Raw genomic sequence first — 25,485 nt, forward strand, 5'->3', positions numbered from 1 at the left:
TCATGTTGATATGGATAATGTTCAGTGCCTTAGGCATGAAGGAACATGGCATAAATTACACCATTTCTTTATGTATAAAGAAAGCAAAACTGTTAAAAGTACCACATTTTTCCTCCTCCTGCTCATGCTGAACATTTGAAATTTACCTCTGTAACAAGGCCTACGTCCTTCAAGACCGATTAGTATAGACTGGTAAGTAAAAATTAGACACCCATGTCCTAAAATGGGAACATAGTTATGATGAAAACTTCTTTTTGATCAGCGGTAGTGGACATCAATGACAGTTGTGTCACTGTCATCTGATGGGATCTTCCCTGTTTTCTCTGTATTATTGTAGAGGGTTTACCTTGCAATATAAAGCAGCTTGAGGCAAATGTTGTTAAAAATTAAATCTACTAATCTATCCATGATAAATGACAAGCAAACAAGGACGCTACTTGTTCAAGTCAACTGGCACAGGTCAGTCTTTCCAAAATACCACAAAGACAAATTTCTGATAATTCTACATTTTTATTAAAGTATGTATAAAATTCAAATACCATGGCCCCCTATCCTACCCCAACATGGTTTTGTCACTGTATACACATAAATTAAGCAATCTAGTAGAACTAAAATACTAATTTACATTATTTCACAAAGTAATCTGTATTTTTATGTATACAAAAAATTTGACATAACAGAGAGATAACAAGTCAGTTATATGTCTGGAATTGTCTGGAATTGACATGTAACAAACTGCAATGGTGTTGAGTAACAAACCAAATAAAAAATTTAAATCATAAAAACTGAAACATTTTGACTCTAATGTCAAACTGTCCTCATATTTCATTCCAGGCTGTGCTACTAAACTTTAAAACAACTGTTATTTAAGTTACAGTGTTTAATTCACAGCATTTTCTTCATTTTACGACACTCTCCACGATGTCTAGAGTACTTTGCATTTCGGAGCAGTAGAATATAGAGCATGTAACCTTCTGTTTGTTGTACTGTGGACTGTTTAAACCGATGACCCATCAGGTATGCTTACGGGAGATGTGAGCAGGGGAACCAGCAGTAAGAGTAATAGGATCAGTATATGTGGGGGAAGTGGTGTAGCATGGTGGGTTGTCAAGTTCAGATGGAGATCCAATACTGTTGCTGGAGGAGTCATCTGTGGAAGGATCCTGCAAAACACAGTGACATGAGCCCAACTTCACTCTCCAAAAGTAATATTTTACTTTTATTAAATTTCATTGTGGCTATTTGTGTAGATGGCTCTCAGATTACCTAATAGCGAAACTCACTGGTTTCGGTTTACTGAGCTTAGCCTGTGAGACTGATAAGGTGCTATTAAATGACCAAAAAGACTTTGATAGCTTGGTTTTGAAGTATATGCAGCTAATGAGACAGTTTATAATGAGCACCTTATAGCTGGTCTGTCTGTCCATGCAGCTATTAAACTGGCTAGCCTTGAGTTTTATAAACATTCCTTAGTACTTTTTTTGCCAGAACATAATGTTGCATGTATTCCTTGTAGTGACTTGTGGGTTTTATGCCTAAAGATTATGCAATAGAAGACAAAATTTGTTAGATGATAGTTTCAGATTGCTTCAGATTTGTTGTGGTGTTATTCACGACTCACAGAATGTAACAAAATAAGACCGTTAATGAAAAGTGTTACCTTTTGCTGGAGGATATAAAGTGAAGTTACTGCATTTATCCCATTGTGCTGTGGCATTTTTGGAAGCACACAATCTGTGATGAAGTAAAATAAATAAATAAATAAATAAATTAGTATTCAAATTTATTATTATTTGAATACAAATTCACACTTCGTTTTCACATTTCATAACTGTCGTCACAGCTATACTTTACCTGTGTGATTGATTGGTGTTTGGTGAGAGCGGTTATAAAACCTGGAGAGGTGCTTTCTAGGGGGCTGTCTTGGTCTGTGTAGACAAAATATTTGATCAGTTTTGTGATACTTGGCATTGAATTCAATTATTTAATAGCCAGTCTTACTTTTTAGAAGGTGTCCAGCAGGCACATATAGTCACCAAGGTGATCAAAAGAAAGATGCCTCCAGTAGAAAGGATGATATAAAGGGAACTTCTTTCTGTTTAGAATGTACAAGATTACAATTAATGAACAACACAGGCACTGACAAAACAAAATGTGCAACTAGAGCGAATGGTATAACACACAGTATTCCTTCTCTTTATGCCCATGTGACACACATATACCTTCTGGGTCTGCTTTTCACTATTTTTGTACTGTTTGTACCAGCCTTTCACATCACTATCACATTATCATTGATGAGCAATGTATATGTTGTCAACCCTGCTTAAACTTGATCTTTTAACAACAGTCAACTGTGGCCAACTGTGGTTCATGTAGTGTTTTTTTATATTACTTTCCCGCTCCTCCAGAGATCTGAGTCATGAGATGTTACTTACTTACTGAGCTGTGTCTTTGACGACCTGCTCCATGCCTCATGTGTCTGCTGTGAATGGCAGATACGCAATGCATTATGCAGGTCTTTCAAAGACACCTTTCTTTGGCTTTCAAAAACCTCAGACTTTTCCTCCATCCCTACCAGAAGGCAGACATTTGTAATTTCTGAGAGAAATCTGTCAAAAGATTTAGGGAAAATTTAGTAATGTAGAAAAGCATCCTCTCTGATCAACTGAAGGAACTATTTTCTTTACTTTATGTAGACCTGCTGTGTTCTTACAGCTGCATAGTTATATAAGTTATGTCACCCTCAGGACAGCCTGAACCAGTCTTTCAAATGAGCTATTAAACTGTTAACGGAACAAAAACTAAACACCTGAAATTATACTACTGAATTTAATATTTTAGGCAGTGCACTGCAATACTTAGTAGTCAAAATCACCACCTTTATTAAATTGTGCAATTATTTACAGGCCTTGAGATGAAACTTGTTTTGAACTGAGGCTATAAAAATAAAACTGAATTCAACTGAAATCTGCTGCCCATGTCTCTGTGTCTACCATGATGTTTTTAACCCTTGTTGACATTGCAATAACTAACTAAGGCAGTGTTACTTACTGTATACAGTCAGTCTAATTGGCAGACTTGTCATATTTCCCACCGGATTCTCCACTGTGCAGCTGTAGACATCATCATCTGCCATCAACACCCGCTTGATGGTCAAAAGCTTCTGATCAGGAGAAAACACGAACCTTGTCTCATTGGTCAGGAGTTTTCCACCTTTGAACCACCTGTATGTAGTCCTGGTTCCATTGTCATGAGAGCAGTTGAGGACAACATTTTCGCTAAGCTCCAGTAATGATGAAGACTCCATGTTGATATAAGGCCTGGATATAGATTCTGGATACAAGAGACAGTAGATACAATAGTTCTGGATATGTTAGCAGATAAAAACAATAAACATGCTTCTGTCCTTTTTTGAAGTCGTTTCTTTCTTGTAGTCTTTACACATGCAAGAAACACTGAAGGAACTTTTGAAATAAATTATGCCAAGAATATTAGTTTTTTTTCTACAGGGTGGGCCATTTATATGGATACACCGTAATAAAATGGGAATGGTTGGTGATATTAAAGTCCTGTTTGTGGCACATTAGTATATGAGAGGGGGCAAACTCCTCAAGATGGGTGGTGACCAGGGGGGCCATTTAGAAGTCGGCCATCTTGGATACAACTTTTGTTTTTTCAATAGGAAGAGGGCCATGTGACACATCAAACTTATTGGTAATGTCACAAGAAAAACAATGGTGTGCTTGGTTTCAAGAAGTCAGTCTATTACTTATAATTTCTCAGGGAATAACTTCTATCATAACATCAGACAATATATTAATCTTCTCCTTTTGCATGGTCCCTTTAGGGGTCGCCACAGCTTCACACTATCCCTTGCTATCCACTAAAGGCACAAATCTTCTTTGTGGTCTAAAGTTGCCTCCTGCCTGGTAACTTTAATATCCTTTGTGTAATATATCCACTATCCCTCATTTTGCACATGTTCAAACCACCTCAGCCTTGCCTCTTCAAGGTTGTCTGCAAACTGTTCAACCTGAGCTGATGTGAATGTCTCTGCTGGCCACACCTATACTCACTATTATATATTTGTTTTATATACACAGATAAAAGGTTTGGTGTGCATTCATTTAGTTTGGTTGACCTCTCCATTCCTGTTATCTTCACCTTTTACTGTGAGATAAATTAAGTATTTTATCAGTTTATATAAGTGTTTTCCAAAACCTGACTAGAACTATCCATCCCATCCATCCATCTTCATCCGCTTTATCCGGGGCCGGGTCGCAGGGGCAGCAGCCTAAGCAGAGAAGCCCAGACCTCCCTCTCCCCAGCCACCTCCTCCAGCTTATCCGGGGGAACACCAAGGCATTCCCAGGCCGGCCAAGAGATATAATCTCTCCAGCGTGTCCTGGGTCTTCCCCGGGGCCTCCTCCCGGTGGGACATGCCCGGAACACCAACCCCAGGAGGTGCCCAGGAGGCATCCTTGTCAGCCCGAACCACCTCAGCTGGCTCCTTTCGATGTGGAGCAGCAGCGGCTCTACTCTGAGCCCCTCCCGGATGGCCAAACTTCTCACCCTATCTCTAAGGGAGAGGCCAGCCACCGTTCGGAGGAAGCTCATTTCCGCCGCTTGTATTCGCGATCTTGTTCTTTCGGTCACTACCCACAGCTCGTGGCCATAGGTGAGGGTAGGGACGTAGATCGACCGGTAAATTGAGAGCTTCGCTTTTACACTCAGCTCCCTCTTCACCACGACGGACCGGTGCAGCATCCGCATCACTGCAGCCGCCGCACCAATCCGGCTGTCGATCTCCGGCTCCCTTCTCCCATCACTCGCGAACAAAACCCCGAGATACTTGAACTCCTCCACTTGGGGCAGGAACTCATCCCCGAAAAGGGTGGGCACTCCACCCTTTTCCGGCTGAGAACCATGGCCTCAGATTTGGAGGTGCTAATCCTCATTCCCGCTGCTTCACACTCGGCTGCAAACCATTCCAGTGCGAGCTGGAGGCCCTCACCCGATGAAGCCAACAGAACCACATCATCTGCGAAAAGCAGAGATGAGATTCTGAGGCCACCAAAGTGAAAGCCCTCCGCCACTTGGCTGCGCCTAGAAATCCTGTCCATAGAAATTATGAACAGAATCTGTGACAAAGGGCAGCCCTGGCGGAGCCCATCACCCACCGGGAACGAGTCCGACTTATTGCCGGCAATGCGAACCTAGCTCTTGCAACAGTTGTATAGGGATCGAATGGCCCATAGCAATGGGCCAGACACCCCATACTCCCGCAGCACCTCCCACAGGACACCCCGAGGAATACGGTCGAATGCCTTCTCCAAGTCCACAAAACACATGTAGACTGGTTGGGCAAACTCCCATGCACCCTCAAGTATCCTTGAGAGGATAAAGCGCTGGTCCGTGTTCCGCGACCAGGACGAAAACCGCATTGTTCCTCCTGTATCCGAGGTTCGACTAGCGGACGAACTCTCCTTTCCAGCACCCTGGCATAGACTTTCCCAGGGAGGCTGAGGAGCGTGATCCCCCTGTAGTTGAAACACACCCTCCGGTCCCCCTTCTTAAAGATGGGGACCACCACCCCGGTCTGCCAGTCCAGGGGTACTGCCCCTGATCTCCATGCAACATTGTAGAGGCGTGTCAACCAGGACAGCCCTACAACGTCCAGAGCCTTCAGTAACTCGGGGCGGACCTCATCAACACCAGGGGCTCTGCCACCAAGAAGTTGTTTAACTGCCTCAGTGACCTCGCCTCTGGAACTATTTATTTATTTTGTTTATGCCAGTGGTTTGCATTCCATTTAAATTCAACAAGCAAAACAGCACTTGCTGCTCATGCCAGCTCAAACTATTGTGGAAAAAGTTTGAGCTGGCATGAGCATTTGCATGCTCATCTCAAATAATATCGATGAAAAAGTCTCAACAAAATGTCTCAACAGAGCCTAAAAAGTAAAGGAAAAATAAAGTTAAAGTTAATTATTGTTCCATAAATTTATGCTAATAAAAATTAGATGATTTACATCTGTGTGCCTGTCTGCTAACAGCCGACATATCAGTACAGCCAAATAATTCATGGAGTGACTTCATGAGATTCCCAGCATTCTTTCAGCCACCTACAACTTGAACAGTAGCCCAATCAGGCAAAGAGAAAAACATGTGAATGTGTAAGGACTTTAAAACTGTCTGGAAAGAAAGCTGATTACAAAGCGTGAACAGTGCAGTACAGTTTAATAAAATCTTTTGCATTGTGGGATAAAATGTTTGCAGAAGCGCCTGAGTGTTTGAGTACGTCTGAAACACACAATGATTCAGAAACCTGAACTCAGAGCAAGACTAATGGTGTGCAATATGAACAAAGAGCCACAAAGACTCATAGGCAGCATAGCAGGAGGAAAGAAAGATAAATATGAGTGTTAAATTATAGTTCAGCAGGTTTAGCTCCAAATTTTCATGCTGAACAGTTCATTAATGGCTTTTTTACAGTCTAGGTAAGTGTTTTGAATCATCATGGTTTAAACTTATAGTTCAGACAATAAACACATCTCTCTATATATATTAAAACTGATAGTATTGCATTCTGCAACAGCAGACAAGGGTTAATAAAATGTGCTTTTACACCTGAAAACATTACAGAATTGTACAAATGGACATGTCCTCCTACCATCCACAGTGAGTGTGATGCTGCCCTCTCCTGGAAAGGTATCATCTGTGATGGAGATCTCTACGTCATATGTTCCATCATCAGCAAATCTGAGGTTGTGGAGAAGCAGAGTCCCATTCCCAAATACCAGGATACGATCCCGGTACTCGGGCCTCAGCGTCCCAATGATGTCCGTTCCAATCGACTGGACAACCGTGACAGATTTTTCCCTTTTAAGTAGCCACTTGATAACTGGCAGGTCTAAGCTGAAACTATCATAGCGGACTGACAGAAGGGCCTCCCCTCCTAATTTACCTCTAATGAGAGTATTTGGGATAGTCATATTCACTGCCAACACTCCACCTGCACAGAAACAAAGAAGAAAGGTCCATGAGAAGTTTCTTTTCCATTTTAAACAAATTCTAGTATCAGTTAACTTTTACAGAGTTTTAAGATGACTGGCTTTTTGGGGAGCCAGATTTTGGGGAACAATGTTTTTCCATCAAATATTCCTAATGCACTTTACAACAACTACACTGGCATGAAAAATAGCATCATGCAGCTCTACACCAATAACTGTAGAAAACAGTCATTGCTCTACACCAACACTCTCCACCATTAATTAGAGGCGCCTACACCCAGATGATCAGAACTCAATCAGCAACTCTGAAAAAAGGTAAAACTTTTTCATCTTGAAAAATCTTTTTTTATAATAATATTTTTTTTCTACTAAGTATACTTAATAAACTGGTAACTGAATACAGAAATGTTGTGTAGGCTACTTTAAAATCATCCCACTCCACTATTTCATAGCCAATCTCAACAGTGAATACTTTAAATTCTCTAAACACTTCAAAGACTGCAAGAGTTTCTTGTTAGTTTTAGGTCATCTTCTTAAGAGAACAAATTTTGAATGATTAGGTTTATCTGGGCAGCATTATCAGCAGTTTAAGTTAGTTGAACAACAACTAATCATGTAAAACATCACAAAACAGATTATGTGACTGCGCTTGTTGCCACACCTCTGTAACTGGTCCTGTAGTTTCCTCTGTTGCAACTGCAAGCAGCGCAACCTGTAAATGGGCTCCTCCCAAATAAAGACTGGAGGTTGCATAACTGGTATGATATTCTAGTCAAAACTAGATGTGAGAATCTTTCTAATGTTTGATGCTTTTCAAATATTTCAGTGAAGGTTTTTGCTTCAACATGTAATTTTTAGACTTCTTTCTTTATGCTATTCTTTTGTCTGCTTACTTCCCTTGGCTGCCCTTCTTTAGCTTGGTGGTTGAGATACTGTTGCCTCCTAACTTTTCCCAGTGAGTTATTTATATGACCCTGAATTCATATCTACAGCAATGTAAGGTTGACCTTACAACATAAAATACTACAAGACTGTTTTGTGATTTGGTTGTATAAGATTAAAATTCTATTTAAAGTTTAAGATTTTTTGTGGCTACTTTACATTTGTACCATAAAAAGAAAAAAAATTGTTTTTAGTGTTTTTGTACTTAAAATGTCTTTTTAAAATAGTTGAAGTTATTTTTCTGCTGCCGTGAGTTTCCTGAATTTTACTGATTAAAATAAAGATAATGAAGCTTTAAGTTGAAAATCTTAGAAATATGGTACCAGATTCTTGCTCTGGATGGCATTACCTTGTCCCCCAGTAACACTGTGAGGAACCTTCATAATTCATTTGACCATAATATGTCCTTCAATGCACATATTAAACAAATATGTAGGACTGCTTTCTTCCATTTGAGCAACATCTCTAAAATTAGAAACATCCTGTCTCAGAGTGACGCTGAAAAACTAGTTCATGCATTACTTCTAGGCTGGACTGTTGCAATTCTTTATTATCAGGATTTCCTAAAAACTCCCTGAAAAGCCTTCAGTTAATCCAAAATGCTGCAGCAAGAGCACTGACAGGGACTGGAAAGAGAGAGCATATTTCTCCTGTATTGGCTTCCCTTCAATGGCTTCCTGTTAAATCCAGAATTGAATTCAAAATCCTGCTCCTCACATACAAGGTCTTAAATAATCAGGCCCCATCTTATCTTAATGACCTTGTAGTACCATATCACCCCATTAGAGCACTTCGCTCTCACACTGCAGGCTTACTTGTTGTTCCTAGAGTATTTAAAAGTAGAATGAGAGGCAGAGCCTTCAGTTTTCAGGCCCCTCTTCTATGGAAGTAGCTTCCAGTTTGGATTCGGGAGACAGACAGTATCTCTACTTTCAAGATTAGGCTTAAAACGTTCCTTTTTGGTAAAGCATATAGTTAGGGCTGGATCAAGTGACCCTGAATCCTCCCTTAGTTATGCTGCAGGTGTAGGCTGCTGGGGGATTCCCATGATGCATTGAGTTTTTCCTCTTCAGTCACCTTTTTCACTCACTATGTGTTAATAGACCTCTCTGCTGATATTAATCTCTGGCTCTGTCTTCCACAGCATGTCTTTTATCCTGTCTTCCTTCTCTCACCCCAACCGGTCGTAGCAGATGGCCGCCCCTCCCTGAGCCTGGTTCTGCCAGAGGTTTCTTCCTGTTAAAAGGGAGTTTTTCCTTCCCACTGTCGTCAAAGTGCTTGCTAATAGGGGTCATATGATTGTTGGGTTTTTCTCTGTATGTATTATTGTAGGGTCTACCTCACACTATAAAGCGCCTTGAGGCAACTGTTGTGATTTGGCGCTATATAAATAAATTAGGGTCAATTCAATGTTAACTAAAAGAAAAAAAAAATGATACTCTTGAGATAAGAAATGTTCTGAAGCAAATGCACGAACCTAGAAAAAGTAAGTAGAAAATTAACACACAAGAATAGCGAGGCTATGCATAATCTTAAAATATAAGTTTATATTATATCTATGAATCAGACTGAGTTATCTTAACTTTTTACACTCTATGCTGAAAAATGTAAATTCTGCAAACTATAAATATGTAATATTCATATAACCAGCAGTATTTAAAGAGGAAGTGCTGCAACTGGACAGTCCTGAAAGCCTAGTGACTTTTTTTTTTTTAAGACATAAAAACCCTTAATACACCTTCCAGCTTGACAAAGTTGATAATGAATGTATTGTTTACAATTGGAAAGCTTCAATGATTTAAAAGTAACTACACACCCATCCGTTTTTGAATATTATACCTATCTGAATAGAATAAGGGCCCAACTAATCTACTGCCAATGAAGAATTTGTGCACAATTAAATAATTTATATAAATATATTATAATTTATCAGTATTTTAACTTTGGGAAGTGATACAGTGGTTAGATGAAGACCAAATACTTTATCATTGCGGGAAAGCGGGCACTGCACCCCGTCACTGTTGTATACTGGAAGCCTTTGCATGACAGATCTATATTACCATGGTGATGGCTTTTAGACTTTGGGATGGGCCAGCATGAACCAACAAAAGTGAGGATTGTTTGTTGAAATTTCCTTCTTGGCAGTTCATGAAAAGAGCAATGGGAGCAATCCAGACACCACGCTAGCTCTGCAGAAACAGAGCAGCTCAGTAACTCTGTTGCTAACCACAACAATGGCAGGACAGTGATGACACCCAGCCACAGCTGAAAACAGCTGAAAACACTGGCTCTAGTCTGTGAGCCCTTATTAATTAGAAGAATGGGCACAAAACACCCCCAGAACCTCATGTAATTAAATTTAAATATATATTCTCTGAAGCCGTACTTTTTGTAATACCATTGAAACTTTAAAATAGGCAAAATGTTGCAAAAATGATCAGAAACTAGTGATCATACCGTATTTCTCAATACTATATCTAATTAGATCAAAGTATGCAACCGTATCTGGAGCTGTTGTTGCCATTTCCATCCACGTCACAGCTGGCAATTATAAAAACTCCACCTGCCCCTATAATTCAGTTATTCTGAAAATGTTTGTTAATTTGCAAAATCTACTAGAAGCATCTGTTCATTTAATGACTTGGTGATGCAATAACATGAAAAATGACATTTAAAAAGAAGCAAATTTCAGTTTTCTAAAGATTTGCAAATTTCAGCAGTACATGTAGACAAATGTACTGCTACACATTGTTTTATGCACAAATCCTAATAATCCAGTACATTAATATATAGACTTGTACTAGGCAAGTATTTGCTCATCTGGAGAATAAGTTTGAAGCACCCATATAAAAGAAGGTAACATACCTGAATTGCAGAAACCAAAACACACAAGCAAAAAAATCTGGTAAATTATTTTGTTTTTCAATGGAGCACCCTTCTCTTCCTTCATCTTGGGTCTCAAGCTTTGTTTTCCTCCCAGACGAGCAGCATGATTTGTGCTTCTGGGTTGGACGGAGGACACAGTCATTCATTCAGGCTCTGCTGGAACTGAGTACATGTTGTTCACAAAAGCCACTGTAGAAAGAGGACAAAAGCGTGTGTGTGTCTCTATCTCTATAGATGGGTCTACATTTTTATTGGGAAAAACTAAATTTCATATCAACAATGCTTCACTGTGGTGAGATTTCAGTGTTCATAAATTAACAAAATACAAACATTGAGATTAGGCATCCTGGACCAAACATTTATCACTGACAAAGCACCCAATGTGTAGCCTAGACAATTTTATCCATTGTAATCTGCTTCCATCTAAACTTTTAAAGACAATGCACATATAATCTACAATCATACTAACATACACTATTTTTAGACAGAAAGATACCAGTGGTTTAAAAGAGAAGTAAATAAATAAACAGAGGTGCTTTCTATTTTATGAGAAAATGCTGCATTGTGTAAAACCCTGAAACTCCTTTTCCAGTCATAGTCACATTAGTCATGTGTTACAACCTGTGTGGGGGCCAGGACATGGCCACAAGAAGGCAACCACTTCTTGACCATGTCAACCACTGAGAAAACCCATAGTTGCGTTTATTACTCAAAAATAAATAAATAAAAATTAAAAATCCTGAACAAATAAACTGGTTTTTCGGTTCAGTTCAGTGCAGCACCATCTGCTGGCTTGAGTGTTTAAGTTTTAGATAAAGGGTGACCCAGTGTCCATGTGTTTGTGTATGATTGATATTCCTTGGTTTTGTATCAGTTGGTTGTTGTGTTTATGTTACTGTTCCGTCCCTATTGGACTGTGTTTTGGGGTTAAAAGAATATTTAGTTTAGGTTCTCTGAGTGGTTTATGTTAGGTTGTTTAGTTCCTTGCTGTTAGTGATCTATTTTTTTTTTTTTTTACCTCCCTAAGTGTCTACTCAGGTGTTGTGTTTTGTGAGTCTTGTCTCTGTTTCATTCCTCCAGTCCCAAGTGTTAAGCTTACATGTCTTGAGTTCAGCCTGTGTGTTTCTTGTCTTACTTTGATAATCCCTGTCCTTTGTCAGCATGTTCTGCTTTGCTTCCTTGATCTCGTTATGTGTAATTAGTTGTTTCTGTTTCTCACTCCCTTGTTACCACCTGTGTATTTAAGCCCTTTTCCCCCCTCTGCTTGTTGCTGGTCCACCTGTGTATAATTCTTTGAGTCATCGTGTTCTAGCTGCAGGTTTGTTTAGCTAGCTTTCCCAATTTAGGTTTTTCTAAGTTTCTGTCCTTGCCATTTCCACTTCTGTTTGAATTGTCACCATTTGAAAATAAAAGTTAACTCGCAGTAAAGCCAGTGCCAGCACTTGGATCCTTCTCTTGTAACTCCACACATCTGTTGCTGAAGCTGTGACAAAGGGTGGGTAATTGTATGATCATTAGTTTCATTGCTTTGTGTTTTCTTTCATTATCTTGTATTCTCTTTTTTTCCCCCCCTCATTGTGCTTTAACAGTTGCAATATAGCATACTGATTACATTGGTGGGCCCAAGGAGAAATCTTTTTACTTTTGCAGTGGCTTAAACCACTTAGAGTCACAATGTCATTATCTTTGAGCAGTTTAAGTTCACCTATTCACACCTTTGTGTTCTAATCATCTGTATAATGGCCATCTACATCAATTATTCATGTGTACGTTAAGCCTCCAACTGATTGTTTAAAAACATGGAACTCAAAGCTGAGTCTTACACTCAAGAGAGTTTTAAAAAGTCATTAAAATGAAGATAATACTTGAATATTACATTGTGATAAATGGAAAATCTTTAATATATTGTTTAAGAAGCTTGGAAAGAAAAGCGTCTGGACTTTAAGTTGCTCAAAGATGTTTCACCTCTCATCCAAGACTTTTGCAGTGGCTTAAACCACTTAAAGTCACTCGTTAATATTGTAATCTATTTGGAATAAAATGATGTAATACATAGTGGAAACTAAAATCAACCATTGGAATTTAAAAATTACCAATAGATAATTAAAAACAGTTATCACTACATAGAGCCTGAAGACATTACAATAGTCAGTCAGGCAACCTAAAAAGACATTAAAAGAAACCAACCTGAAACTTTTAAATTCAATCATCATGATCAAAAGGCATTGCATAAAAGCCTCACCCTGCTCCAATTCCCTGAAAAGGATTACGGTAAATGTGAACAGAGCCCTGTAATCACTCATGCTAATGAGCCACCTGACTAATCAGGTAGGCTGAGTAGTCGCTAGCAATGCAGACAATGGCTACAGGTCACTATAAATTCAGGGTCATCTGTAGTCTGCCTTTCTTTCAACAAACAGCACAATGGCACCACAGAACACATCAGTCAAGCTCTGCAAGGCAACCAAAAGGAAGGCCAGTTCTGAACAGGCCTTCAGCAAAAGGACAAGGCTGTCAGAGTCTGTGACAAGCAGGGGAGTTGGCGAGGGGCCTTTGGACTACAAGGAGAATGATCCAACTTCATCCTCGGTGAACACTGGCAGAGGTATGCTTGAAATTCTGAATCCCTCAAACCACATTGTGTGCTTAATTTAACACTCATTAAATACTTAATCTTAGATATTCCCTTGTGTTAGAGTTCAGGTAACACTGGTACCATATTACCATAGTCCTTTCTCACACGTTATGAAACCAAATTGGTTCTTGATTGTGTCTGTTCAGCTGAATTTGAAGCCAGATACATCCAGGAGCATCAACTTGGTGAAGGAGGGTTTGGATCAGTGTTTGCTGGCTATCGTAAAGCAGACAATTTACCGGTAAGGATCGTTACATGTTTTTCCATGAACAGAATGCAAACTATATCATTCTGAAGCGCTAACCAAAATCTTGTTTGTTTCTTGTAGGTGGCCATAAAACACATTCCAAAAAACAAGATTTTTTGGGAAAACAAGGCAAGTGAGCAACACCAGTTACTACTCTGATCCATCACTGAAATAACTGATGTTTATTTATGAGTTTGAGTTTCTGTAATGCTCCAATCTTTTGATTTGGTGGTGATGCAGGCTGAGGATGGGAAGTGTCTTTCAGTGGAGGTGGCCATTATGTTGAAACTCCAGGATGGAAAAACTGGACAGCTGCTGAACTCGACATCTGTGTCCTTGCTGGATTGGTACAATCTACAGGAGGAGCAAATTCTGGTGCTTGAGCAACCAATCCCTGCACAGGACCTCCTTCAGTTCATTGAAGTCAATGGAGGTTGTGTAAAGGAGGGCGTGGCCAAGGTAAGATGATTGGGGGTCTTTATAAGTGTGTATTAAACATTTCTATTGCTGATACTAAATTGCCTGTAACCTTTCACCATTTCTACATTTGAAGGCCTCAGACAAAATTTACCTATAATTCAGCTATGCTGAGGAGGAGAATTAAATTTATTCACCTCCTGAGCACCTAAACAAAGTGTGGAATTGGCAACATGTCCTGCAGTTTTCATTTTGGTCATGTAAATGCCATCTTTATACAAGTAATTACAGTAATAGGACTGCCTTGTGGGGATGGCAGTATGGCACTTTGAACTAGCAATGCATAGAAAACCCCCAATTCTCACACAGCATGTTTATTTGCCTCTTTCAGATCATACTGAAACAGCTGGTCGCTGGAGCATTGGCGTTTGAGGACAAGAACATCTTTCACCGTGATATTAAGGTGGAAAATGTTCTAATAGAGACTGGCTCAGATGTTCCACGTGTTTGGCTGATTGACTTTGGCCTTAGCTGTTTTGTGCAGGAAGACTCTTTCAAAGTGTTCTATGGTACGTTGTCCTGCTTCAGCCTACCTATTTGTTTACCAGTTTACCCATTTGCTTTAATCCTTTTCTTAATGAGGTCTCATTCCTGTATTTTGCAGGCACAGTTGCTCACGCTCCTCCTGAGTGGTACAGCGATTGCAGCTACAGTGCTGGTCCTACAACAGTGTGGCAGCTGGGAGTGCTACTTTATGAAAGCCTCCACAGAAAACAGTTTGAGACCCAAGAGTTTATCAGGCACAAACTAAAGATCAGCAACAGGCTCTCAAAAAGTAAGAAACACACTCTTGCATGATGAACTGTCAGCACAGGTCTGGTGTAGTTCACCTTCTTAAATCACTGTAGATCTCACCACATTTCCTTTGGTTGCTCCTCAGATTGCCGTCATTTCTTGAGAACTTGTCTAAATAAAGTTCCTGAGCAACGTCCCACTCTGAAGCAACTCTATCAGCACCCGTGGCTCTCAAACTGAAATGGTAACGCACACACACGATAATATTGAACAGAGTTATTAATTTTTGGCTTTCTGTTAAGGTGACGTGTAATATAAGCTAGACAGTCTCTTATGTTCTTTCCCCACATTTCTGTGACCATCAGGTAAAATGGGTACAGAGTGGTGCATTCGATTCACCTGCGGCACTGGTTTTGCTACAGTGTGCAGAGGACTGAATACAATCACCAGATGGAGTACAGCGAGCAGAGAAGGCCCAGAGTCTGGAGATCAGGTTTGGGCTAATAGATTGCACCAGTTCATGTTTTTGATTTCTCCAGTGCCTTCAACACAATCCAGCCCGCAGTGCTAAGGGGGAAGCTGCAGGGAGTGCGAGTGGACCATCTGTTGTCCACATGGATTGTTAACTACCTTACTAGTAGACCCCAGTATGTGGGACTGCGTGTCTGAGGTGGTAGTCTGTTACACAGGGGTCCCACAAGGAACAGTACTTGCCCCTTTTCTCTTCACTGCGGACTTCGGTTATAACACAGACACTTGCCATCTCCAGAGGTTCTCAGACGACACCGCCATTGTGGGTCGGGTGTCAAAGGGAAACTAACTGGAATACAGGGAGTCATTAATGATGTTCTCAGCTGGTGTGAACAGAACCATCTTTGCATTAAGCCAGCAAGACAAATCATAGCCTAACCTAAAGACAAAAATAAGAAATCATCCGACTTAGTCGTGTAAACTTAAGCAGATCTCTATTGATACCTCCACCCCAATTAGACTCTGCTTTCTGATGTGAAGATGGAGTTTTTGTTTGCCTTCCACAGGTTTCATACTGGCCTATTTGTCTTAATTGCTTGTGTAAGGAGAAACTACTAAGGGAAAAAAAAAAAAAAAAAAACAACCCATATCTGTGCTTTTTACACCTATGTTCCACATGTCTTGCTGATTGACATCGTCCGAGCAGTTTTGTGCAGCTTCCATAGCATGATGCGTTAACTGGTATTTTACCAATTTCCCTCTCTGTTGCCCTTATGGGTAGAGCCATTGTGGAACTGAGTGCAGCAGGTACTTTGATAGAAGAGATTCTAGTTCCAAATTACTTGATATTCTTGGAGAGATACGATTGACCAATTTGTCAGATTTTAGGTCAAGTCATTTGTAACAGTTTAAAGTCTCAACTTTGACACACCACCATCACTTACGGCTATGACTGGACACAAGCACTCCTGATACAACTGTGGTCAAATCAGATTTAGAATTTATCAGAGTGCCATCTGTTGTCAGAAAGTGACATAGCAGGTAACTGTCAGTATGGGACATTTAAGGTAAAGTAAAGGGACAAACCAATTTTGCTCATTATACAGGATGTCCTGCTAAAACCGGAGTTGACAACCTTCGAAACAGCCCAGCATGCCTCTCTTGCGCCACCATTTCAGCATGAATAAACTGTCCAGATTTCTAGAAATGAGAGCTGCTCCATCCAAAGTAGGATGCCATCTCTCCTAACAAGACTAGGTTCCCCAATCTATAAAGGCCATGTCTTTTTAGACCCCACTCAGACTGCAATATGAGAACATTCAACTAAACATGTCACTCCTGGTCTTATTTGGGAGGGGACAAAAAACAAAAACAAAACCACGAAAGTCCAACAGCGTTTGGCAATGTCACACTTAGATTCAATATTAAATTTGGTGAATTCCAAATGACATAACCAGGTGTCATTACTGCTGCTACAAGCAGTGTCTGCAATGCAGACAATGGCTACAGGTCACTATAAATTCAGGGTCATCTGTAGTCTGCCTTTCTTTCAACAAACAGCACAATGGCACCACAGAACACATCAGCCAAGCTCTGCAAGGCAACCAAAAGGAAGGCCAGTTCTGAACAGGCCTTCAGCAAAAGGACAAGGCTGTCAGAGTCTGTGACAAGCAGGGGAGTTGGCGAGGGGCCTTTGGACTACAAGGAGAATGATCCAACTTCATCCTCTGTGAACACTGGCAGAGGTATGCTTGAAATTCTGAATCCCTCAAACCACATTGTGTGCTTAATTTAACACTCAGCTACAGTGCTGGTCCTACAACAGTGTGGCAGCTGGGAGTGCTACTTTATGAAAGCCTCCACAGAAAACAGTTTGAGACCCAAGAGTTTATCAGGCACAAACTAAAGATCAGCAACAGGCTCTCAAAAAGTAAGAAACACACTCTTGCATGATGAACTGTCAGCACAGGTCTGGTGTAGTTCACCTTCTTAAATCACTGTAGATCTCACCACATTTCCTTTGGTTGCTCCTCAGATTGCCGTCATTTCTTGAGAACTTGTCTAAATAAAGTTCCTGAGCAACGTCCCACTCTGAAGCAACTCTATCAGCACCCGTGGCTCTCAAACTGAAATGGTAACGCACACACACGATAATATTGAACAGAGTTATTAATTTTTGGCTTTCTGTTAAGGTGACGTGTAATATAAGCTAGACAGTCTCTTATGTTCTTTCCCCACATTTCTGTGACCATCAGGTAAAATGGGTACATTCCATTCACCTGCAGCACTGGTTCTGCTACAGTGTGCAGAGGACTGAATACAATCACCAGATGGAGTACAGCGAGCAGAGAAGGCCCAGAGTCTGGAGATCAGGTTTGGGCTAATAGATTGCACCAGTTCTTTAACAGGTTTGACTCAGAAGCCCTTCCCTCCCCCATCCAAAGCTCTTCACAAGTCTCCACAACCTCAGTCTGGTGAGAGTCCTCAGGCTATGGAAAACCTCCTGCATGGTGCAAGTTCCAAAGACAAGGTACACAAAGGAACCGAATCACTTCAGACCCGTTGCCCTGACTTCACACCTAATGAAGACACCTGATGTAAGAGTCATGTTTTTGATTTCTCCAGTGCCTTCAACACAATCCAGCCCGCAGTGCTAAGTGGGAAGCTGCAGGGAGTGAGTGGACCATCTGTTGTCCACATGGATTGTTAACTACCTTACTAGTAGACCCCAGTATGTGGGACTGCGTGTCTGAGGTGGTAGTCTGTTACACAGGGGTCCCACAAGGAACAGTACTTGCCCCATTTCTCTTCACTGCGGACTTCGGTTATAACACAGACACTTACCATCTCCAGAAGTTCTCTGACGACACCGCCATTGTGGGTCGGGGGTCAAAGGGAAACTAACTGGAATACAGGGAGTCATTAATGACGTTCTCAGCTGGTGTGAACAGAACCATATTGGCATTAAGCCAGCAAGACAAAAGAGCTGGTGATTGACTCCAGCAAGAAGTCACCCCCTATTACACCAGTGAACATCCGGGGTTTGGACATTGAAACTGTGGGGGAGTACAAATACCTGGGTGCTCACCTCAATAACAAACTAGATTGCTCCATGAATACAAATGCTCTTTACAAAAAGGGTTTAAGTAGTCTTCACCTGCTACGGCGGCTGACATCCTTTGAGGTGAACAGGACTTCTAGGGACGTTTTATGACACTGTCGTGGCATCTGCCTTTTTTGTATTATTAAATGCTGTGGTCGTTGGAATGGCAGAGGGGGACTGGGGAAACTAAGCTAATATCCATCATGGACAACACCTCCCATCCCCTGCATGAGCACTGAGCAGCTCGTTCAGCAGTGAACCCACAGTGAAGGAAGGAGCACTACCGCAGGTCATTCTTGCCAGCAGCTGTTAGACTCTATAACAGTTTAACATGGTTACTCATCATCGGTTTAATTGCTGCTACTCATTGCATCTTGTTTGTACACTGTATATTTCACCAGTATTCCTACACCCCCCCCGTGTGTACATATCTGAACACTTATTTATGCATATGTCTTTCAGTTGCTTAGGTCTATATTCCTCTTGCTATAAGAGCTATGTAACATTCATGGGATAATAAAGGTTTATTCTAAATGAAGGTGGCACTGTTTGAAAATCTCTACAAAATTGATGGTTTGACACAATCACTCATCTCAATCTGAAGAGGTACTGCATGAATTGAATACAACTGATAAGGCTGTAGTGATTAAAGACATCTGTACAAACTGCCTTTCTTCCCTTTCAGGAGCAGCAGGACTTCTTGATATTTGACGGTCTCCTGATGGAGCAGCTCCAGTGTCAATCATAGCCTAACCTAAAGACACAAAAATAAGAAATCATCCGACTTAGTCGTGTAAACTTCAGTAGATTTCTATTGATACCGCCACCCCAATTAGACTCTGCTTTCTGTTTGCCTTGCACAGGTTTCATACTGGCCTATTTGTCTTCATTGCTTGTGTAAGGAGAAACTACTGAAGGAAAAACAACAAAAATAAAAAACCAACAACAATAGAATAGAATTCAACTTTATTGTCATTGCACATGCACAGGGCAACGAAATGCAGTTTGCATCCATCCAGAAGTGCTTTAGTGATATTACAATATATATTAGCAATAATATAGATATGTGAGTATATTACAGAAATGGGTCTATTATGGTATGTTATAGTGTACACGGTATGAAGTATGTTGTGAATATTCTATAACTATAAGTATGTACAGGCTGTAGTGAGTACAAGCTATGTACAGGATATGAACAGGATATAAATATGAAAAACTATACAGAATATGAAATAAATAACTTTACAGAATCTGGGATATACAGCTATACAGAAATGGGAACTATGCAAGTTGTAAACAGTTGTAGGATTAAAGATTATCGAATGTACAGAATGATTATTTACACAGAGCTATACAGTAGTGCAGTTAAGATAAGTGAGATATAATTCCTACAGAGGCTATATAAAGTGCTAGTGGTTGTGAGTGGTGGTTCAGTCCATGTTATTATTGTGTTTGAGGGTACAGTTGTCCATTGTGGGTGTGTGTGTATGTTCAGTCCATGTGTTAACGTGGGTCAGATGTCAGGAGGCAGAGTTCAGGAGTCTGACAGCTGTGGGGAAGAAGCTGTTCCGGTACCTGGTGGTCTTAGTCCGGAGGCTCGGGGGATGCGGGGGAGGGTTTGGTGGTCCTGTAGTCTGTGATGGTCTGGAGTCCTTGCCACATGCGTCGGGGGTTGGAGTTGGAGAAGTGTTCTTCTACCTTCTTTTTGTAATGGTGTTTGGCTTTTTTGATGCCCTTCTTTAGATTAGCCCTGGCTGTACTGTAGGCGTGTGCATCTCCTGACCTAAAGGCAGTGTTGCGGGCCTTCAGGAGGAGACGAACATCCCGGTTCATCCAAGGCTTCTGGTTGGGGTACATGGTGAGCCGTTTCTGGGTGGTGACACTGTCTGTGGTTTTGGAGATGTAATCCAGTACAGATGAGGCGTACTGGTCCAGGTCTGTGTGGGTGAACATATTCCAGTCTGTGTTTTTAAATCTGTCCTGGAGCACTGCGTCTGTCCCCTCTGGCCACACTTTAATTGTCCTCACAGCAGGTTTCACACGTTGGATGAGTGGTGAATACCGAGGTGTGAGGAACAGGGAGAGATGGTCCGATTGTCCAATGTGGGGGAGGGGTGTGGCTTTGTAGGCTGTAGTGATTAAAGACATCTGTACAAACTGCCTTTCTTCAACCCATATCTGTGCTTTTTACACCTATGTTCCACATGTCTTGCTGATTGACATTGTCTGAGCAGTTTTGTGCAGCTTCCATAGCATGATGCATTAACTGGTATTTTACCAATTTCCCTCTCTGTTGCCCTTATGGGTAGAGCCATTGTGGAACTGAGTGCAGCAGGTACTTTGATAGAAGAGATTCTAGTTCCAAATTACTTTATATTCTTGGAGAGATACGATTGACCAATTTGTCAGATTTTAGGTCAAGTCATTTGTAACAGTTTAAAGTCTCAACTTTGACACACCACCATCACTTACGGCTATGACTGGACACAAGCACTCCTGATACAACTGTGGTCAAATCAGATTTAGAATTTATCAGAGTGCCATCTGTTGTCAGAAAGTGACATTGCAGGTAACTGTCAGTATGGGACATTTAAGGTAAATTAAAGGGACAAACCAATTTTGCTCATTATACAGGATGTCCTGCTAAAACCGAAGAGTTGACAACCTTCGAAACAGCCCAGCATGCCTCTCTTGCACCACCATTTCAGCATGAATAAACTGTCCAGATTTCTAGAAATGAGAGCTGCTCCATCCAAAGTAGGATGTCATCTCTCCTAATAAGACTAGGTTCCCCAATCTATAAAGGCCATGTCTTTTTAGACACCACTCAGACTGCAATATGAGAACATTCAACTAAACATGTCACTCCTGGTCTAATTTGGGAGGGGACCCCCCAAAAAAAAAAAAACCAAAAAAAAAAAAACCCACACCACTAGAGAGTCCAACATCATTTGGCAATGTCACACTTAGATTCAATATTAAATTTGATGAACTCCAAATGACATAACCAGGTGTCATTACTGCTGCTACATGCAGTGTCTGCAATGCAGACAATGGCTACAGGTCACTATAAATTCAGGGCCATCTGTAGTCTGCCTTTATTTCAACAAACAAAATGGCACTGCAGGCTCTGCAAGGCAACCAAAAGGAAGGCCAGTTCTGAACAGGCCTTCAGCAAAAGGACAAGGCTGTCAGAGTCTGTGACAAGCAGGGGAGTTGGCGAGGGGCCTTTGGACTACAAGGAGAATGATCCAACTTCATCCTCGGTGAACACTGGCAGAGGTATGCTTGAAATTCTGAATCCCTCAAACCACATTGTGTGCTTAATTTAACACTCATTAAATACTTAATCTTAGATATTCCCTTGTGTTAGAGTTCAGGTAACACTGGTACCATATTACCATAGTCCTTTCTCACACGTTATGAAACCAAATTGGTTCTTGATTGTGTCCGTTCAGCTGAATTTGAAGCCAGATACATCCAGGAGCATCAACTTGGTGAAGGAGGGTTTGGATCAGTGTTTGCTGGCTATCGTAAAGCAGACAATTTACCGGTAAGGATCGTTACATGTTTTTCATGAACAGAATGCAAACTATATCATTCTGAAGCGCTAACCAAAATCCTGTTTGTTTCTTGTAGGTGGCCATAAAACACATTCCAAAAAACAAGATTTTCCTGGGAAAACAAGGCAAGTCAGCAACACCAGTTACTACTACTCTGATTCATCACTGAAGTTTATGAGTTTGAGTAAAGCTCATCCTGTCTTGATTTGGTGGTGATACAGGCTGAGGATGGAAAGTGTCTTTCAGTGGAGGTGGCCATTATGTTGGAAACTATCAGAAAAAAATAAAATAAAATTGCAAAAACAAAACCCCCCAAAACAGTTTTATATATCACCCTGGGTCACTTATGTGAAAAGGGAAAGACCATCTTTGAATCGAGGAGGGTGCCTAAGGGTACATCTGTCAACATCTTACAATGCTGTGGTTGCAGCCATTTTAACTCTCATGCTACTCATGGCCACTGATCAATGGTATTTGATCAATGTCATGACAGTTTGCATGTTAATGATCAAGGAGTTGACCTCTCAGCCCATTGTTCATTTAGTGGGCTAGTTGTGCAAATGTACTGTTTATAAGGTTGGGGAAGCCTTCAGTCAGCTGAGACTAAAGGAGTCACTTATATGAGTGAAGAAACATTTCTCTCACTGAGAACACCCGTCCAGATGAACAGAATCAACCTTTTGAGAGTCATAAGTGAACAAGTGGACTTGTATTGAATGTAAGCCTTTCCCTTCACCTATCCCTGCCAGCTGAGCTAGAGGCTGTTGTTTGACTTCCATAGGTTTCACACATTTTCAAACTTAACAAAAATAAATACTAATATCACCTTAGTGGGCAAGTCTTTGGATCAGTGTTTTGATTTGCATGCATGCTTATAATTTGATTCTTTAGTTTATATAAAAAAAAAAAAAAAAAAAAAAAAAAATTGTAGGGATTATTAAAATATTCTAAAATAAGCAGTATCTCCATGTTTAATTCTGCAATAGTGTGTCAATTTGAATGTAATAACAATGGCCAATATATCAACCAATTTATGAAATTTCTACCTTGCAAGCATGTTTTGCTAGTTTTTTTGTTTTAAATAGGAGCATTAAGATTTTGATGAATTTGTTTATCAGGGTAACACAAAAAAAAAAACAAAAAAAACAAAACAAACAAAAACCCCCACAAAGGATAAGCAAGCATGATGGCAAAAAACTGAGAACTAATGATCCACATTAACCTGATGAAATTTGATATCAAACCTGTGTTCTGCATTCTCTTGAACACTGAGAATAGAACATCCAACCAGCAATAATGGCACCTATCAAGGAACAGGACCATGGCACAATAATTAAAAAAATATAAATAGTATTTTTATATTTAATATCATTAATTTAGTTCAGTCTGTTACTGTTTGTTGTGATATTTTGATACCATGGTAGCATTTACAGGATATTGTTTTATAGTGATATTATACAGGAAAACTGTTACTCAATAAGGCCCATTTACTAGTTTTTTCCTCTTTCTCTGTGACCCAAGAATTAATGTGTAAGAATCACAGGCTGGTACCTCAAGGTCGAAAATACCACAGAGATCACTTCCTTACTCCCATCCTCCCTTCTTTATCTCTTAGAAGAGGGTTTGTTAAAGGCCAGGTGGTTTGTTTCAGAATTCACTAATGAAAGAACTCTGTATTCTATGTCTAGGAGTGTATTTCGCTGGGATAATCATAAATTGTAGCTGAACTGATAAACTATACAAAGGATACTTCTTTGCTCAGAGGGCAGGAAGACTCTTCCTTATTTGGTTTGTACCAGTTTGAACTGAGAATCTGCTGACACACGAACCTTTTTCCCCTATATAAACTGTTGTATGATGAATAAACCTTTGAGTTGGTTTGGGAAGGCAACCTGAAGCAGTCTGTGTTTCCTTGTTCTCCCAAGCTACTCCCGACGTCGTAACTAACCTGCTGAACGGCATACCTGAGTGTTACTTTGAATAATTTTGAATCTTATAGGGTAAAGACAAAACTCTGCTTATAGGTGCCCACGCCTCGGAGGAAAACCCGATCCACGGATGACCCGGGATGGAGATTTCTTTCACTCTTCTTATTGTAACTATCACCACATGATTAATAAAGTATTCTGTTCAAATGCAGGTTAAACAAAGCTAGCCTTAGAGAACAGCAGTGATCCATGATGTGCAATTTAATTAGAGCTCTCCCACTGACTGCTTACCAAGAAACTTACTAATCTCAACCCTAGTCTTCATGCAGTTACTTGCAGTGGGTATTTATGCACTGAAAACCACAAGAGTGAGAAAGGCAACTGTATAAACAGCAACCCCCTCGAGTCTAGGGATGTGCCCCCGAGACAACTGCTCTGACCACTTTCACTGCAACACTACCAAGAGTTTATGAATGAATCCCAAAGGAGAAACATTCCTTCATCCTACCAGGGAAAGCTCCAATTCCTGCCTGTGCACACCAGACAATCAATGCCATCACTGTGGTATTAAAATCACCAAGTCTTAAATTAAGGGAAGAGGCAGAGATTAGGTAGGGTTGCTTTTTTTTGCCTTCTAAGATCAGCATTGTTTTTAGGAAATATAGAAGGATGGTGAGCAACATAGAAGTTGCTTTGAATCACGTTAACATCTCAAAGAATAAAAATCCCTCTCAATTTCTTATTAATTGCCCCTTATAATTTTAACAGCAGTGTTAGTTGAAACAGCACCAATATTTGCCACTTAGCAAGCTCAGAGGGTAAATGAACGTTTACCCTCAATTATAATAGTCCAGAAATGTTTTAGAAAGATTTCCAAACGTCACTCCAAACAAATATATTGCAGAAGGATTCGTAAGACTTCTCAACACACTGATGTTAAGTGAAAGCAAGAAATAGACATTTTAAGATTAGCTAACACTTAACTTCAAATTAAAGGGAGAAACTCTTTCTAAATGCCTTTGTATGGACTCTGTTTGCATTTGTACTTTGGGAAATCATTAAAAAAGCTAGTTGGTGAAGCTAAGATACTGTTAAGCTACTATTACAATAAATGTTTAAGTCCTCAATTTTTTCTAGAAATAACATACACAGAGACGGATAACTAAGTCATTAAAACCACTTAACTCTTCCTGGGTTCAGTATTTCCCCAAGGGTTAGAGCTTCAATGGACTCCCAAAACAGTGGAATCAGGATGCAACTAGAACACTTCTCCCAAAATTAAAAGTAAAATAGGCTGCAGCTTGCTTGGCTGAGGCACACGCTACACTCACCAGCTTCCTCACTCCAGAACAATACATGCCTGTTCACTGAGCTCCTTTAAATACTTTCAGGCTCTCCCTCCCACAGGTGCAGTCACTTACCGTTCTACAATGCAGAATCTACATCATCGCCAACGCCCAATGAGCGATAACGCTGAGTTGCTTAG

General features: G+C 40.4%; 1 protein-coding gene across 3 annotated transcripts; it reads right to left on the reverse strand.

The window, feature by feature from the left end:
- Positions 1–494: 494 nt before the first annotated feature.
- LOC101472723 (hepatic and glial cell adhesion molecule) lies at positions 495–25,324 on the reverse strand. Of its 3 annotated transcripts, XM_076889393.1 has the most exons (8): positions 10,820–11,031; positions 6,673–7,014; positions 3,186–3,333; positions 3,052–3,113; positions 2,002–2,095; positions 1,855–1,928; positions 1,661–1,734; positions 495–1,163 (listed from the first exon to the last, which is right to left on the reverse strand). In XM_076889393.1, exons 1-8 carry the CDS (start codon positions 10,980–10,982, stop codon positions 1,014–1,016), a joined length of 1,107 nt encoding a protein of 368 aa, XP_076745508.1. In that variant the 5' UTR covers positions 10,983–11,031; the 3' UTR covers positions 495–1,013. The 3 variants fall into 3 exon arrangements, with proteins under 3 accessions (XP_076745508.1, XP_076745509.1, XP_004573542.3); XM_076889394.1 differs by lacking the exon at positions 10,820–11,031 and adding an exon at positions 25,185–25,324 and having other exon boundaries at positions 3,052–3,333; XM_004573485.5 differs by having other exon boundaries at positions 3,052–3,333.
- Positions 25,325–25,485: the final 161 nt, after the last annotated feature.

The sequence above is a fragment of the Maylandia zebra genome, linkage group LG10, assembly GCF_041146795.1.
Source record: "Maylandia zebra isolate NMK-2024a linkage group LG10, Mzebra_GT3a, whole genome shotgun sequence".
Lineage (NCBI taxonomy): Eukaryota > Metazoa > Chordata > Actinopteri > Cichliformes > Cichlidae > Maylandia > Maylandia zebra.